General features: G+C 47.6%; 1 protein-coding gene across 2 annotated transcripts in view; it reads left to right on the top strand.

Annotated features, from left to right (window-relative positions):
* The window catches only part of galnt17 (polypeptide N-acetylgalactosaminyltransferase 17), a 512,955-nt gene that overhangs the window by 460,966 nt on the left and 34,488 nt on the right, over window positions 1–17,501 (top strand). For both annotated transcript variants that reach the window (XM_072469451.1, XM_072469452.1), the window contains exons 7-9: window positions 4,955–5,140; window positions 11,961–12,098; window positions 13,298–13,393. In XM_072469451.1, coding sequence (XP_072325552.1) covers window positions 4,955–5,140; window positions 11,961–12,098; window positions 13,298–13,393 — 420 coding nt within the window. The remainder of the gene's footprint in view (window positions 1–4,954; window positions 5,141–11,960; window positions 12,099–13,297; window positions 13,394–17,501) is intronic.

The following is a 17,501-nucleotide window of genomic DNA, read 5'->3' as shown; positions in this document are numbered from 1 at the left end:
TTCTGATTTCGCAGTTGGCCGGTGACCGTCAGGAGAAATCCCGGGTTTTCGGCACCAAATTACAATATTAATTTCTTTACCCGTTAGTCTGGCCTCAATAAAACTCGAGATGGATTTGTAAGTATAGTATTATTTATTTTTAACCAACTTGCAAGTCTGACTCACTTCACAGAGACTCAGAACACAGAAAATGTCTCCTGGACCCCTCGAAAACGAATGAGGTCGGAGACAAAGAGATCTCTGAAAATACATTCAAATGGCATCAAGTTTCACATACATGATTCCCATAGGTCATCCTATACCCCTTCTGACCTGGCCATATATCCTGATTGGCTCACTTCTCATTCCTTAACCCTGGGCCTCTTGGTACTCCGCATCCTTTTCCCATCCTCTACCAGACACCCCTCCTCCCTTCCTTGCCATGCTTTCTGAAATCCTTTGTCTGTGAACTCACTACTATTAGACTGATCACATCCACATTACTGTAACTAATATTTGAACTAACTATTTTATATCACATTCGTTTGTTCAATTCCTCAGGGCGACGTCCGATGCGTCGCTTTCTACTTGGAAAGGAAGTGTTTCGTCTACAGCGTGCATTCCAACTTTGGCAATATAAGCTCTGATCCGGGCGAAAGCCTGTTGGGCCTCGGCCGACAGGGGGTAATTAGTGGACTCAGGGGGTAATTAGTGGACTGTATGAGTGGGCGGGCCTTGTCCGCATAGTTTGGGACCCACTGAGCATAATACGAGAAGAACCCCAGGCAGCGTTTGAGGGCCTTGGGGAAGTGGGGGAGGGGAAGCTCCATGAGGGGGCGCATGTGGTCGGGATCGGGCCCCAGAACTCCGTTCTGGACCACGTAGCCGAGGATGGCTAAGCGGTTTGTACGGAACACACACTTCTCCTTGTTATACGTGAGGTTGAGGAGAGTGGCGGTGTGGAGAAATTTAGCGAGGTTGGTGTCGTGGTCCTGTTGATCATGGCCGCAGATGGTCACATTGTCTAGGTACGGAAACATGGCCCGCAAGCCGTACCGGTCGACCATTCGGTCCATCTCCCTTTGGAAGACCAAAACCCCATTGGTGACGCCGAAGGGGACCATAAGGAAGTGATATAGCCGGCCGTCTGCCACAAAGGCGGTGTATGGCCGGTCCGATTTATGGATGGGGAGCTGGTGGTAAGCGGATTTCAGGTCCGCCGTTGAGAAGACCCGGTAGTGTGCAATCTGATTAACTATATGCGTGGGAGGGGGTACGCGTCGAGCTGTGAGTACCTGTTGGTGGTCTGGCTGTAGTCCACGACCATTCGTTTTTTTCTCCTCAGACTTGACCACTACCAATTGAGCTCTCCAGGGGCTGTTGCTGGCCTCGATGACTCCCTCCTGAAGCAACCGCTGGACCTCGGACCTGATGAAGGCCTTATCCTGGGTGCTGGACCGTCTGCTCCTGGTGGCGACGGGTTTGCAATCTGGGGCGAGATTCTGCGACCCCCCGCCGGGTCGGAGAATCGCCGGGGGCTGGCGTGAATCCCGACCCCGCCGGTTGCCGAATTCTCCGGCATCGGATATTCGGCGGGGCCGGGAATTGCGTCGCGCCGGTTGGCGGCCCCCCCCCCCGCGATTCTCCGGCCCGGATGGGCCGAATTCCTGCTACTAGAATGCCTGTCCCACCGGCGTAGATTAAACCACCTACCTTACCGGCGGGACAAGGCGGCGCGGGCGGGCTCCGGGGTCCTGGGGGGGGCGTGGAGCGATCTGGCCCCGGGGGGTGCCCCCACGGTGGCCTGGCCCGCAATCGGGGCCCACCGATCCGCGGGCGGGCCTGTGCCGTGGGGGCACTCTTTCCCTTCCGCCTTCACCACGGTCTCCACCATGGCGGAGCCGGAAGAGACACCTTCCACTGCGCATGCGTGGGAAGCTGTCAGCGGCCGCTAACGCTCTCGCGCATGCGCCGCCCGGAGATGTCATTTCCGCGCCAGCTGGCGGGGCACCAAAGGCCTTTTCCGCCAGCTGGTTGGTTGGAAATTAGTCCGGCGCGGGCCTAGCCCTTTAAGGTTGGGGCTCGTCCCCCAAAGATTCAGAGGATTCCGCACCTTTGGGGCGGCGAGATGCCCGACTGATTTGCGCCGTTTTGGGCGCCAGTCGCGCCGATACTGGAGAATTTTGCCCCTGGAGTTAGATTGGCAAAGAGGGAAGGAGGATCGACCTTTAGGGTCGCGAGGCCGCACACCGTGAGCGGTGGTAAGGGTCCACCGAATTTAAGGGTCAGGCTCTGGAGGTTGCACTGAAAGTCCAGGCCAAGGATAAGTGCAGCGCAGAGGTTAGGGAGGACGTAGAGGTGAAAACCGTGGAACTCTATGCCTTGGACTGTGAGCGGGTCGTGCAGTACCCCCAGATCGCTAAGCGATGAGATCCAGAGGCCAGGGAGATACTTTGATTGGTAGGGTGTACTTTAAGGGAGCAGTACAAAGCTCTCGGTGCTCCTCCGTAGGCAGGAGGTCACGTGGCCGTTGCCTTTCACGCTGCTGGATGCATTGGTCAGAGTGTGTGGCCTGGACTGGTCGATTACCATGGATGCGAGTCGTTGTTAATCGTCCAGGAGTGAGGTGGCCGCTGCGTCGGGGTCCTGAAACGCCGTTGGTCTCCATGTGCTGCAGGGTGGACAAGATGGCGGCACCCGGAGGTCCTGGGGGTCACAAAATGGCGGCACCCATGGAACACACGTTGTGGGGGTGGAGCAAGATGGCGGCGCCCATGAAACACACGTGTTGTGCGGGGGAGAAGATGGCGGCACCCAGCGCTCGCACATGGCCAGGGGAGGATAGCAGCGCCCATTGTCCGTGACCAGGGGTGGTGGGGGCGACCGCTGCGGCTGAGCGGGCCTGGCACACTGCTGCGTAGCGGCCCTTCTTCCCTCAGGCCTTGCAAAGGGCAGCGCGGGCCGGGCAGTGTTGGTGGGGGTGACTTGGTTGGCCGCAAAAATAGCATCGGGGCCCTCCGGAGATCACTGGCTGGCTCGTAGCGCAGGCGTATTGGGTGGGTAGCGCCCCCGCTGGGGCGGCTGCCTGTGGGGCCCATGAACCGTAGGAGGAGAGGGCCGCGCGGTTGGGGGCGTAGGACTGTACATTGCATAGGGCGACCGTCATGGAAAGCGCTAGTGTTTTAGTCTCTGCGAGGTCGCGTGTGGCCCCTTCTCGGAGCCGCTGCCTGATACCATCAGATCCAATCCCAGTTACAAAAGCGTCCCTCATAAGGAGATCTGAGTGCTCCTTAGCTGTAACGTTCTGGCAGTCACAGTCCCGAACTAGTGGAATCAGGGCCCTCCAGAAGTCCTCGATTGACTCACCAGGTAGTTGAGTACGCGTTACGAGCGCGTGTCTGGCGAAGAGCGTGTTCATCTTCTGCTCATAATTTTCTTTGAGTCGAGTCATAGCATCAGCGTAATTGGGCGCATCCTGGATCAGCGGGAAGACTTTGGAGCTGAGTGGAGTACAAGATTTGAATCTTCTGAGCCTCTGGAACAGGGGTCGTCGCCGCGTTGATATACGCTTCAAAACAAGCTCGCCAGTGCTGGAAGTCCTTTCTGGCGTCGCTTGCGTGTGGATCCAGCTGCAGTCGATCTGGTTTAATCCGGAGGTCCATCTTCTGAATCAGATACTAATAAATTGAGGCACGATCAATTTGGCTGGAGATGAAGTTGTATTCGAACTGAGGCTTTATTAGTATCTGATGTGTGGCCTCCTACAGCAGCTGACAAAATGGCTGCGATTCTACCGTACAACCCTTGATGCATGATCAATTGCACAAAGGCTAAAGTTGGGTACAACTGTGGCTTTATTACAATCAGATGCGAGGCCTCCTGCTGCAGCTGGCAAAATGGCAGGGCACTGGAGGTCATGCATATTTATACAGTTCTCCCAGGGCGGAGCCAGCCGGCAGGAGCTACCGGCGAACCTGTAGTGCAGGTCCTACCTTACATCTCCAATTACAGTAGATCACCACAACCCTTAATATAAGAACACAGTGGTTTGCAACACACTGTCAATTGTTCGGTGTCTGATTATTTGTGTCTAGTATCTGTTCTCTGTGTGAGATTAGTTAAACCAGGATTTGGTTACTAGGAAATAGAAATTAACTGAGGCCAACAGCTGTAAGCATGCGAGCAGACATTTTAAAAGCACTGTAAATAAAAATCCTGCACACACAAAGAAGCTGGTGTGTCATCTCTGCATAACTCCGCGGATAAAACACAACACTGCCGCTCAACCGATTTTCGAGCCAATCATTTTACCTCTTAGGCCTCATTTAAATGTAATGGAACACTCTGTCCTTTCAAGGCTGTACGTAGGCAATGATCAGTTGGTGCTAGCTCACAACTAGCTCCCAAGTGTGGGGCAGGATATGAGAAAACTGGGGAAGGAGGGGCCACAGTTTCGCACACAGGGCCGGGAAAAGGGTTCCTGTTTCACCTGGCCCCCATCGAGGAATTTACTTCACTCACTGTTTCCATTCTTCAGCCTAGTTGCTGACCTGCTTGAGCCTGGCGCAAAAGCTGCAATGACTTCCTGACTGAGCCCACAATAAGAATATCCCCTGGGTACAAACTCCCTGGGATCTTGATTAGCACAGCTCCCACCTGTGTTCAGCAGGTTCCTCATCCATTCCAAAACCAATGTTGGGAAAATTGCAGGCCAGGAGTCAGGAAATGGGAGTGCGCCCCCCCACCCCACCCCAAACCACCACCACCCCGCCATTTTGACTGCTCGTCTGCAGGATGTGGGTGGAAGCATTACAATGATCCTTCTTGTATGGGCATTAGCGGCAATTTTGATGACTTCTAAGCTTATCTACAACACTTGAAATGACCCACTTTATGTTTGACAATTTGCAGGAATTTGTTGGGCTGACTGCAAGAAATTATTGTGCATTTCTGACTCAACTTTTTATTACTTTAGGTCTGGCTGTGCGGCGGCAGCATGGAAGTGCTCCCTTGCTCTAGGGTGGCTCACATAGAACGCATGAAAAAACCTTACAACAATGACATTGGGTTCTACACAAAGAGAAATTCACTCCGGGTGGCAGAGGTGTGGATGGATGATTACAAATCCCATGTTTATATTGCATGGAATATTCCCATGGATGTAAGTAGACTGTATAAAATAAATTGCAGGAATGGTTACAATTTAAGTCTGAGTTACCTTCAGATCAGGTTTTTGGTTGACCTTGAGTGTGTTTTGAAATGCGGCAACCAATTAAAGGATTCAGATCACAAATCACATGGGGAAGTCATTGCAAAGGATTAAAACTTTGATACTGAATGGTTCTTTTCTCTGAAGTATAGTGCAAGGGGTATCACTGCCAACAGGAGTTCATTTGTATTAGTAATTTTTCAAGGATATGGCCATTATAATGTTTCAAGCAGATTTTAATTCAATTTTGACATGCAGCCATGAATGATTCCCTCCCCCAATATTCACAAACTAAGACATTAAGCAGATCTGTTGTGTGATGTACGTTAAGCTGAACCTCCATTTTCCCTGTTGAGCGGGCACAGAAAGAGCCCATGGTACTGTTTGAAGCAGAGAAGGGGGATGTGACGAGTGATGTTCCCCAGGGATCTGTACGGGGCTCCTCAACTTTTCACTATGAATAATAGTGATTTGGATGAAGGAGTAGAGATTTGTATATAAATTAGGGGACACCATAATTTGTGTAGCTGGGAGCAAGAAGTTGCCATTGGAACATACACACAACAGGTGCTGTTCGGTGTAGGGATGGGTAAGGTTCTGAGAATCGGAGGAACTGAGAGAGACAAATCCGAATAGATTTTCATCGTGAAAGACCAGGAGCTGTGGCGGTGCAAAGGGTTTTACATGACCTTGCACAGAAGTCATCAATAGCTAGAGCATCGGTCCATAAAGTAATCCAAAGGACGACTGGAATATTGACCTTAATCTTGAGGGGATTGGATTAGGAAGAGGTAGAAGTAATGTTTCAGTTCTCTAGCACTGTGGTTAGACCCAATCTGGGTTTCTGGGTTTGTTCTGGGCACTGAACCTCACAAAGGATATGGTGAAAATGCTCAAAGGTCTGGCAGCTTCTGTGGAGAGAGAACCAATCTATCTGTAGGCACTGAGATTGACACCTCATTCCAATCCGTTTTTCCAATCATCACTAGACACAGGTGAGGTGCCGTTGAACTGGAGGGATGCAAAATATTTAAGAAGGGTATGAAAGAAATGCCAAACAATTATAGGCCGGTTAGTCTTACTTCGGTGGTGGGAAAATTGTTAGAATCAATCCTGAGATGTTGGATAAACTCAGTTGGAAAGACATGGACTAGTCCGGGATAGTCAGCATTGCTTTGTCAAGGGACGTTTATGCCTTACAAATTTGGTTGAATTCTTTGAGGAAGTGACAAGGAGGATTGACGAAGGTAGTGCAGTGGATGTTGTCTACATATATTTTAATAATTTAGCATTTGACAAGGTCCCACAGAGCAGACTGGTCAAAAAAGGTAAACGTCCATGGGATACAGGGTTGATGGCTGCCCTTGCGAATGGAAAGTTGTTTCAAGTGGTGTACCACAGGGCGTGGTGTTGGGATCCCTGCTGTTTGTTTTATTTATTAATGATTTGGAGTTGAACGTGGGGGACCCGATTGGGAAATTTGCAGAGACACAAAATTTGGCCATGTAGTGGACAGTGCAGAGGATAGCCGTAAGCTTCAAATGATATAGATACGTTGGTGGAGTGGGCAGGAAAGTGGCAGATGGCATTTAACTCTGATAAGTGTGAGGTACTGCATTTAGGAAAGTTAAACAATCAAAGGGAATACACAATAAACAGGAATATACTGAAAGAGGCAGATGAAATAAGAGATCTTGGTGTGCAAGTGCACAGGTCCCTAAAGATAGTAGTACAGGTAGTTAAGGTTGTAAAGAAGCCTTATGGAATGCTCTCTTTCATTGGCCACGCGGCCGGCGATGGCGGCAATTCTCTGCTCTGCGGAGAATCGCATGCCGGCGGCGTGGCGCGATTCGCGTGGCCCATCGGCGATTCTCTGACCCAGTGCAGGGTCGGAGAATCCCGCCCACTATTCTTCAATGTAGTGCTGCAGAACACAGTGCCTTAATACCACTCTGATATGCCAGGCAGGCCATATGAAAGTTTTGGTTTTTCTGTTGCCATGTGAAACAAAGCTGCCCCTGACATGTGCTGGATTAGTGCAGCCAGTAACAACCCCAATCCCCAATTTGGCAATCTAACGTAAACAAGGTATTAGTCTGTTCCGGCCCTACTGAACTAATGTCTTCCTATTTTGAGTCCATCCTCTCTCCTCTTGTTCACCTTCATTCGTGATTCATCTGATGTCCTATATCATATTAACAATTTCCAGCTCCCTGGCCTTAACCACTTCCTCTTCACTATGGATGTCCAATTCCTCGACACCTTCATCCCCATACAGGTCGGTCTGAGGGCGCTCTGCTTCTTCCTTGAGCAGTGATCCGGACAAGCCCCATCACTGTTCTCGGCCTTGGCTGAATTTGTTCTATCACTGAAGAATTTCTCCTTTAACTTGTCTCACTCCCTGCAAATACAAAGTGTGTCTATGGAAACTCGCATGGGCACCAGTTATGCCTGTCTTTCTGGGGGTTATGTGGAACACTCTTTGTTCCAGTCCTACTCAGTCCTGCAATTTCTTTTCAATGATTGTATTGGTTCTGCTTTATGCTCTTGCCTGGACCTGGATAAATGTATCAATTTTGCTTCCAATTTTCACGCCTCTCTCACCTCCACATGCTCCAACACCGACACTTCACTTCCCTTTCTTGGCCTCCTTTATCCATTTCTGGCGATAGACAGACCAGCCAACATTCATTCCAAACCCACCGACTCCCACAGACACCTTGACAACAGCTCCTCACAACCCCCGCTCCTGCAAAGTCTTCATCCCATTCTTCCAGTTTCTCCACCTCTGTTGGATCTGTTCTGATGTCACCTTCAAAAATAACCCTTCTGTCATGCCTGCTTTTTTCCTTAACCGAGGTTCCCCCCCAGCTGTGGTTACAGGCCACGCATCCCGGGTTCAACCCATTTCCCACAACTCTGCCTTCACCCTTTCTCCTCCCTCCCAGAATCATGATGAGGTGCCCCTTGCCCTCACTTTTCACCCTACCAGCCTCCGCATTCAAAGCACCATCCTCTGCCATTTCCACCAACTCCAGCGTGATGCTACTACTGAACACATTTATCCACCCACCCGTCTCTAGCAGCATTCTGCAGGGGCCGCTCCGTCCATGGCACCCTGGTCCCCCCCTTCATCACTTTCAATTCCTTATCCCCTTCCCGCGGCAACTTCCCTTGCAATCGCAGAAGGTACAACACCTGCCCTTTTACATCCTTCCTCCGCACCATTCAACAGCCCAAACATTCCTTTCAGATTAAGCAGCGTTTCACCTGCACCTCCTTCAATTTGCTCTATTGTACTCACTGCTCCCAATGCGGCCTCCTTTACATTGGGGAGACTAATAGCAGATTGGGTGACCGCATTGTGGATCACCTCCACTCAGTCCACAAGCAGGACCCCAACCTTCCTATTGCTTCCCATTTTAACTCAACACCATGCTCTTATGCCCACATGTCCATCCTTGGCCTGCTGCAATGCTCCAGTGAAGCCCAGCACATGCTGGGGGAGAATATCTCATCTTCCAGTTGAGCATGTTGCAGCCGTCACGACTCCACGCTGAGTTTGCCAACTTTAATTTTTGACCTTTCTCCTCCATCTTAAAACCCCATATTTTATTTAAACATCCCATACATGTATTGCCTCAATGAAACCCCTCTTCCCCCTTTCACACCTGGCCATCTGTCGTTTGTTCTTAAAGCTGGTACTTGTTGTTGCAATTTCTAAAGATCTAACACATTCTCCCTCCCTTCAACTCTGACGAAGAGTTAAAGGACTCGAAGCGTTAACTCTGTTTCTCTCCTAATACACGCCGGCAGACCTTTTGGGTTTTCCGGCGTCCTCTATTCTTGTTACGGATTCCAGATTCTGTAGTTAAATTTTTTTTTTAACTAGGTAAATATGGGGCGGGATTTTCTAACCCCGGGACGGGTTGGAGAATTGCCGGGGGGCGCGCGATTCATGCGACGCCATCCCCGACGCCAGTCCGTCGATTCTCCGGTGACCAGGCTCTACACAGCCCCCCCCCCCCCCCGGCGATTCTCCGCGCAGGATGGGCCGAGTTGCCGGCGAGATGGGCCGAGTCCCGCCGGCGCGGTTCACGTATGGTCCTACCCGGCAGGACCTCGGCGTCCATCCTGCAGGGGGGCGGCCTGGTGGGGAGGAGGGGGGGTCTGACCTGGGGGGGGGCTCCAACGTGGCCTGGCCTGCGATCGGGGCCTACCGATCGGTGGGCCAGCTTCTCCTGGTGGGAGCCTCTTTTACTCCGCGCCTGGCCACTGTAGCTGTACGCCATGTTGTGTCGGGGCCGGTGCGGAGAAGGAAACTAACGCGCATGCGTGAATTTGCGCCAGCCGATGTATCGGCATCTGGAGCTGCGTGAGTCGCTCCAGTGCTGTGCTGGTCCCCTGTAGAGCGCAGGATCGATGATCCTGGGGGCCTGTTGATGCCGTCATAAAACGCGACGCCGTTTACGACGGCGTCAACACTTAGCCTCAGGATCAGAGAATCCCGCCCATGGTTTTGAAAAACAAAACCCTTTCAGCCCTTGTGAATCCTACATGTTTAATTTGGTGTTGTTAACAAGTGAGCAAGGCTCGCAGTTCTAGTGCTGGATTTTCAATCTGGACAATTCTGGGACAGGACCCTATACTGCACAGTGTCAGTGACATGGCGCGAGTTTTAAAGGCAAAGGGCAAATTGAGCTGAGCTGATGTTGTTGTCCAGTTAATGACACTGGAAGTGGGCAGCTTGCAAAACCTCATGGCACTCATGATCCTGCCACCTATCCAATTCAGACTCCGTTGTACTACATGGGGCCTTCTCTTCCAAGCTGTGTTCTAACACAGAGCTGGCAGCCTCACAGACCACACAAAGTGCCCATTCACTCCTCAGGAACTCAAGCCACTGCACATGCACCTCAGTTTGACTATTCCTTTTTTATACATGATTTTTCATTAGCAGTCGCAATAAATAATGGGCTCCAGCTGTGTTTCCAACACCTGTGCCCCAAACCATTTGTCCTTCCTGTTATTAGCACTGAAAATATGATTCTGTCCCTCTCCAGCCTGTTAATCTCTTCAACAAAGTTAGCTGGAAGTTAATTGGAAGCGTGCGGGTTGTCAATTCCCCTACCCACTCCCACCCTACTGCGCCCGCACCTGGGCCTTGACCCAGCTGATGATTAAAAACCGGCCGAATGTTAGCAACATGAGTACCCAATAAAAATAGTTTTAATTTTTGTGCTGAATTTATCAATAAATGTTTCTGAGAAATGGGTAAAATTATTGAAAAATTAGTGACTCCATCTCTATTGATACGCAACAATAATAGTGGTCTGACAGTGGATTAATGTGTCTCCTGCCAGTCTAACATCTGGAGTTTAGAGAACACCACATAAATCAATCCTTGTCATCTCAGTACAAGCCCTGAGTCGGTAGAAATTTAAATCCTTGTCGAAGTCATGTCAAAAACTGTGCCAAAAAGTCTAAATGTGCAAGTCACACCTGCTGGCACAGCTGTTGGCACTGTAGCTCTTGATAGGTGTTTTGAAGTGAGGACCTAACTTTCATCAGCTCATTTTCTTGTCAACTCAATTTAATTGAACACCAGCCTCGATGAATAGGTGCTTTCAAAGCATCCTAGCTGATCCTTGGGCCTCGCGTGAATACCCTGAGCAAGCTGTAAATGCCTAAGAGGCCTTCAGGGGCATCTTACTAATTTCCAAGGCACAGATGGTATCATGCAGCGGTTGGGTCACAGGCAGAGAGGGGGAAAGCCGATAGCATAGTTTAAAAGTAGAAAACTTCTGGAAAGAATGAAGGAGACTTACAGAAAAACATACTCAGGCTAGAATAACAATATGCAGTTTAATCCACAAAAACGTGAGGAAATACACATCTGCAATAATACAACAGCTACTGACCTATGAAAGGCAACACTGATCTGTGTGTAGCATCAGAATTTATGCAGAAGGTAATTACCACTTTATTGCACACAACATGCATTCCAACTGTATCTGCTCGGAACAACTGGTCAACACTGGCTGCACTATTACCAATTTGTCAACCTCTAATGTTCGGTATTCTATGATAATCACCATAAAACATGCCCAGCTTATAGCAGTTTATCCGTAGTAATGCATTAATAAAACATAAAATACAAATTGAAAACAATAAAAACTGTCAATTGAAAACAATCTTAAAAATATACTCGCCATGGTATTCATGTGGACGTCTACACATGACGAGGCGGCATGGTCGTGCAGTGGTTAGAACTGCTGCCTTACGGCGCCGTGGACCCGGGTTCAATCCCAGTCTTGTGTCACTTGTCCGTGTGTAGTTTGCACATTCTCTCCGTGCCTGCGTGGGTCTCACCCCACGACCCAAAGACGTGCAGGGTAGGTGGATTGGCCACGCTAAATTGCCCTTTAATTGAAAAAAAAAGAATTGGGTGCTCTAAAAAAAATTTTTAAGTTTACACTCAACAACCAAACTCTTTCAAATCAGTGTGAGCAGAAACACTCGTCTGATATTTCTTCAATGGATGAGTATAAAACAGTGACATTTGGGCTACTGTATATTTTTAAAATTGCTCTCAAGTCCTGTCAAAATGTAAGCAAGTGTTTTTACTGCAGGTGCACCTGCCAGAATGCTGCTGGTTTATGAATAGTGAACTTTATGCCTCTGATGCATATTCTCTTGCAAATGTGAGTTCTACTTTACGGAAGCAACAAGGAAGGATAAATATAATTTTTAACACGTCTTTCTTTTCCAGAATCCAGGGATCGATATTGGTGATATTTCTGAAAGAGTAGCATTGAGAAAGCGACTTAAGTGCAAGAATTTCCAGTGGTACCTGGACAACGTGTACCCAGAGATGAGAAGATATAATAATACAGTGGCCTATGGTGAGGTAATGGCTTTTTCAAAGAGATTTATTTTTGCGTGAGATAAAGGTTTTGTTTTGGGGACAGGCACTTTTGTACCGATGTATCCCATCATCATTTATTGGTCGAGACAAACCATAATACATAGAAATTCTGGCAGAGTAGGGCTTCCTCTAGCTATCTGGCCTCACCATGATCCCACCCAGATTCTGCAGGAGGATCATTTAAATATTAGCAACAATTGAAAGAGCCACTGGCCCAGGAGCAGGGTAACTTTCGCCAACCGTCAAGGTGGGGGAGTATGGCAACATGTGGTTCAAGATCCGAAGGTCACTGTAAAACACGCCACCGGGGGGGGGGGGGGGTTAAAATCCTGTCCTCTATTTTGTGCCTTGACATTGAGCTTCCTTTCACTTCAGCATGGGCAGCATGGTAGCACAAGTGGCTAGCACTGTGGCTTCACAGCGCCAGGGTCCCAGGTTCGATTCCCCGCTGGGTCACTGTCGGTGCGGATTCTGCACGTTCTCCCCATGTCTGCGTGGGTTTCCACCGGTTTCTCCCACAGTCCAAAGACGTGCAGATTAGGTGGATTGGCCACGATAAATTGCCCTTAGTGTCCAAAAAGGTTAGGAAGGGTTATTGGGTTATCCCAATGTTGGGTTATGGGGACAGGGTGGAAGTGAGGGCTTAAGTGGGTCGGTGCAGACTCGATGGACCAAATGGCCTCCTTCTGCACTGCATGTTCTATGTATGTTCTATGTTCAGTTTTCACTAGCAGTTCTTTCTTTATCTCTCCTTCTCCCGTCCGCCTATCTTCCCCTCCCCAACACAAATGACAAATATTTGAGACCCAATTTGAATCCCGATAAAGGCTGAAATAGTATTTTCCCTTGTGTTGGCACTTAATTTTAGGTAGGATAATTCATTTAAATTTGAGCTGCTCGCCACGGTTTCCAAAAGGCCAATCCTGTGAGTTGCTGACACGAAAAGCCAAAGATGTGCTGGGAGTTTATAATGATTGCATGCAATAAGCTTAGTATGCTATGAATGAGTTTTGCTAGTACCAGGTTAGACATTTCTTGAACATTTGAACTATGAAATCCCAGAACTTTAAATGCAGAGTATAAGCTTTGCTTCAGGTAAAGACTTGCCCAATAGACTCCGCAATGGGGCTGAATGTTTTTCCTATTTTCTGTCTCATTAGGATAATTTGTTCCCCATGTAGGTTCATAACAACAAGGCAAAAGACCTTTGCCTGGATCAGGGTCCACAAGAAAACCACACAGCCATTTTGTACCCGTGTCATGGGATGTCTCCTCAGGTAGGTAGAGTAATTGTATTGACCCAATGTTAATGTTGCCAATAGATGGCTATAATTTGGGATTATTTTGCAGTAGGCTGAGTGAGTATGTTGCTAGTCAAAGACTAACAAGGATTAAAAGTGACCATCAGTAGTCATATAGAGGTTAAATCAAAACAATGTAATTTTGCCACCTCCAGCTGCAGGGTCATTCTTGAAGGAAGCTTGGTCAGCAATCATATTAATTGGATCCAATCCAGATGGTGAAGCCAAAACCAAGACACACAGAGCCTTTCTTTGTTGAGATTGTTTATTGTGTTCATTGTCGCAGCTCTTCTCCCACTCAACCTTGTGTCCCAATTATCCCCCATTTATATGTACTCAAAGGCTATTTTAAGCCACTGCCTGTTTCTCTCAGCCTTGACAATGTAATTGACAAGACATAATAATAATAATCGCTTATTGTCACAAGTTGGCTTCAATTAAGTTATTGTGAAAAGCCCCGAGTCGTCACATTCTGGCGCCTGTTCGGGGAGGCCACTGCGGGAATTGAACCCACGCTGCTGGCATTGTTCTGCATTACAAGTCAGCTGTTTAGCCCACTGTGCTAAACCAGTCACATGACAGCATTAGCCCAAATGTTCTCCCTTACAGCAAGCATGGTATAATGGAATTACCCTTCATTTTGAAGAAATCTTAACTGTGTAACTTTCCGGATTGGCATTGCCAAAGGATATCCTGTTGTTAGATAATACAAAGCTGGTTGAAATTAGGTTGCGGAATACTGAACATCCCCATTGGTTGTTTCAAACACTGACAGATGGTTGAGATCCTGAATTCTTTCCAAAGGCTTTAATGTATTCAGCTCAGGGGATTTGTTGATACCATTGTTCAATGGAATATAGTTATGAATGCTTGGCTGAGTTCCAGACTTACTAATAGATTCAGCTCAACAGGGGTTGTTTATAGAATTATTCTGTGGAATCTCATTATGGATATTTGGCTGACTCCAAACTTACTAATGAATTCTGCTCAGCACAGGTTGTTGACACAGCTGTCAATGAAAGGTGAGCGTGATTATTTGGACAGATTATAAGCTGCGAAGAGAATTGTGGTTTTTGAAGTGTATAACAAAGTATGTTTCTTTATTTTGACAGATTTATGAGCTTCCCAATGTTATTATAGGACTTGAGTTCTTTTTGTAGTGAACAATGGGGGAGTGGGTATGGGGGTAAGGTGTGTGTGGGAATGAAGGGAATATGGGATGAGGGAGATATGGGATAATAGGTCTGAGGAGGGTAGGTGGTTGTGGGCTGTGGGACCTCACAATAATCTCTGAACAGGGAGAAAAATGTTTCTTTCAACTATCCCCACCATTGTCTGCCTCAGGCTTGCTACACTGCCAAGAAAATAGCTTGTCAGGAGGTGGAATTGCAACTTTGGTAAATCTCCTGACTCCGGATTGCCATTTCCAAGATGAAAATCCAACCCTTGTTCTTTTAAGTACCCAACTCATTAAGATCTGGGTCTGAGTTCTAGACTTAAAGACAAATGTTTCCTGTCCCTCTAGCAGCAATGATGGTCTCCCCTTCTTCTATGCCATATATTCTTGGCAATGTGTGCTTGTGTGCCACCATCTCTTCTGCATTACTAAGTTACCCCTGATAAACTGTCTTTAGGCTACATGGAGGTACGAGGATGGGTTTGCTGGATGGGAGATGAGTGTTCTTGGAGCAGGGTTGGAGGGGATGTGTGGGACACCTTTTCTGCATTCATTTGGCTGGTCACTGTATCACAACGTGGGAGGACAGAAAAAAGAGGGAAATAATATGATAAGATGAGCTGGACAGTGGGCAGTATATTTTCGGAGCAACCTTGAGACTTAGTGATGTGTCGTAATGACAGATTACATCTGAGCACCTGAATCTGAATATCACAATACAAGAGGTTTTGTGATCAATCAGCAGCGGGGATGGACAACAAATGCAGGCCTTGGCAGTGATGCCCACCTCCCTGAAAGAATAAAAATGTGTTTGGAATGCACAGATTCCGACATCATATCTCCAGGCTATTCTTTTGAGGTGAGCAACCAAGAAGAAGCTAAAATTCCATTACTGGAATGGGATTGAAAAGGGTTCTAATATCAATTAAAACTGCTGAATAACTACACTGTGAGTTAATTTGAAATTAAATGGTGGTGAATTAACATACAGTGTAATTGATACACCAGAGATGGTTGCAATTGCAATCCATTTGTGGTTCCCTAATTATTTTCTCTTCTCATGCACAAACTAACTCCTTATGCGAACTTTTTAAAATAGAAACTTTAGCACGCAGGGACATTCAACCATGTCATGTGTGCTGAATTCAGGCCCTACTTGTGGACTGATTTAACCATTACACATTTTACTGTTGTGTCTTTTCATTTGAATCTTTTTTTCCCGGAAGAAACATTTTTGAGTGTTGTTGTAGATTTACTATCAATCACCATTTGTAGCAAGGGATTTTAATGACTGCATGAAAACACTTATTCTAACCTCCCCCTTCATGTATTTAGATATCAGCTTGAGATCAAGGGTGAGGTTCCCTGGCCTCCACATGGCATGTTTCCCAGTGGTGGAAGGTGGGGCCTGAAGGCCCTGTCTCCGCCAACGTGATTTCCCATTGAATCCATTCCAAGCCACTGGAAAACCCGCGGCAGCAGGTAATTAAGAAGGTAAATGGAATTTTGTCCTTCATTGCAAGAGGCATGGAGTTTAAAAGCAGGAAGGTTATGTTGCAGCTGTACAGGGTGCTGGCGAGGCCACACCTGGAGTACTGTGTACAGTTTTGGTCTCCTTACTTGAGAAAGGATGTACTGGCATTGGAGGGTTTGCAGAGCAGATTCATTAGGTTGATTCTGGAGTTAGGAGGATTGGCTTATGAGGAGAGACTGAGTAGACTGGGACTATGCTCACTGGAATTTAGAAGAATGAGGCGGGGTCTTATAGCAGCATATAAAATTATGAAAGGAATAGATAAGATGGAAACGGGGATGCTGTTTCCACTGGTGGGTGACACTAGAGCTAGGGGGCATAGCCTCAAAATAAGGGGAAGCAGATTTAAGACTGAGTTGAGGAGGAACTTCTTTACCCAAAGAATCATGAATCTGTGGAATTCCCTGCCCAGCAAAGCAGTTGAGGCCAACTCATTTAATATTTTTAAGGCAAAGGTAGATAGATTTTTGAACAGTAAAGGAATACCAAGTTATGGTGAGCGGGTAGATAATTGGAGCTGAGTCCACAAAAAGGATGAGTCATGATCTTATTAAATGGCGAAGCAGGTTCGAGGGGCCTGGTGCCTAACTCTTGCTCCTGGTTCTTATGCTCTTATGTTATGTTCTTATCACATCTTGAAAGCCAGCTCCTCCAACAATGCAGCATCAGTGCTGCCCTAGAGTTTCAGTCTAGGTCATCTGGCCAAGGCTCTGAGTCCAGAGCCTTCTGACCCAGAGGCAAACATTCTATGCTGGGCCATGACTGACGCCATAGAGGAGAGGAGAGATTCGGCTTGAATTGTTCTGGCAAAGATCAGGCTCGTGCAACATGAGCTGAATGTCTCCTTCTATCCTGTGAGCTTTGATGGTTGCTGTTCGCTCCAAATTTCATGGGGCATCACCAGGATAGGCACCCAGATATATGAAACAGGCTGGAGAATTTAAATTTAATCATAGCACCTCCTGCAAAATGTCGCTGGGAATCACCCAGGCAAATGTTTTGAAGAGCACATGACCAAAATGCAAACGGTATGTGGGACAACCCATTCAGATCAAAGGGTCAGCAGTGGTGCAGCCACTAACAGCCCCCAAAAGTAGATGAGTCTCTTCGTAATGGTTTTATGTAACAGAGCCAATTAGCTATTTATTCTGACAGTAGCCAACAAGAATGAATTTGGTCTCAGTGTTGTGCTGCTGCAGAACCTCATCCAATTTAAAATAGTTGGCCCTGGAAATTTGGATAGGTTCAGCCAGCGTCAAGGAAACGTCCCCTGTTCCTACACTCACTGGACTGACAGCAATTTGGGTGCAAACTCATTTCTGCAGCAATTTCTGTCCCACTGTTTATCTTTACAAACAGTTCACAATCTTGAA

The sequence above is a fragment of the Scyliorhinus torazame genome, chromosome 12 (assembly GCF_047496885.1).
Source record: "Scyliorhinus torazame isolate Kashiwa2021f chromosome 12, sScyTor2.1, whole genome shotgun sequence".
In the NCBI taxonomy this organism is placed as follows: domain Eukaryota; kingdom Metazoa; phylum Chordata; class Chondrichthyes; order Carcharhiniformes; family Scyliorhinidae; genus Scyliorhinus; species Scyliorhinus torazame.
This window is presented reverse-complemented; position numbering and strand designations above follow the sequence as displayed.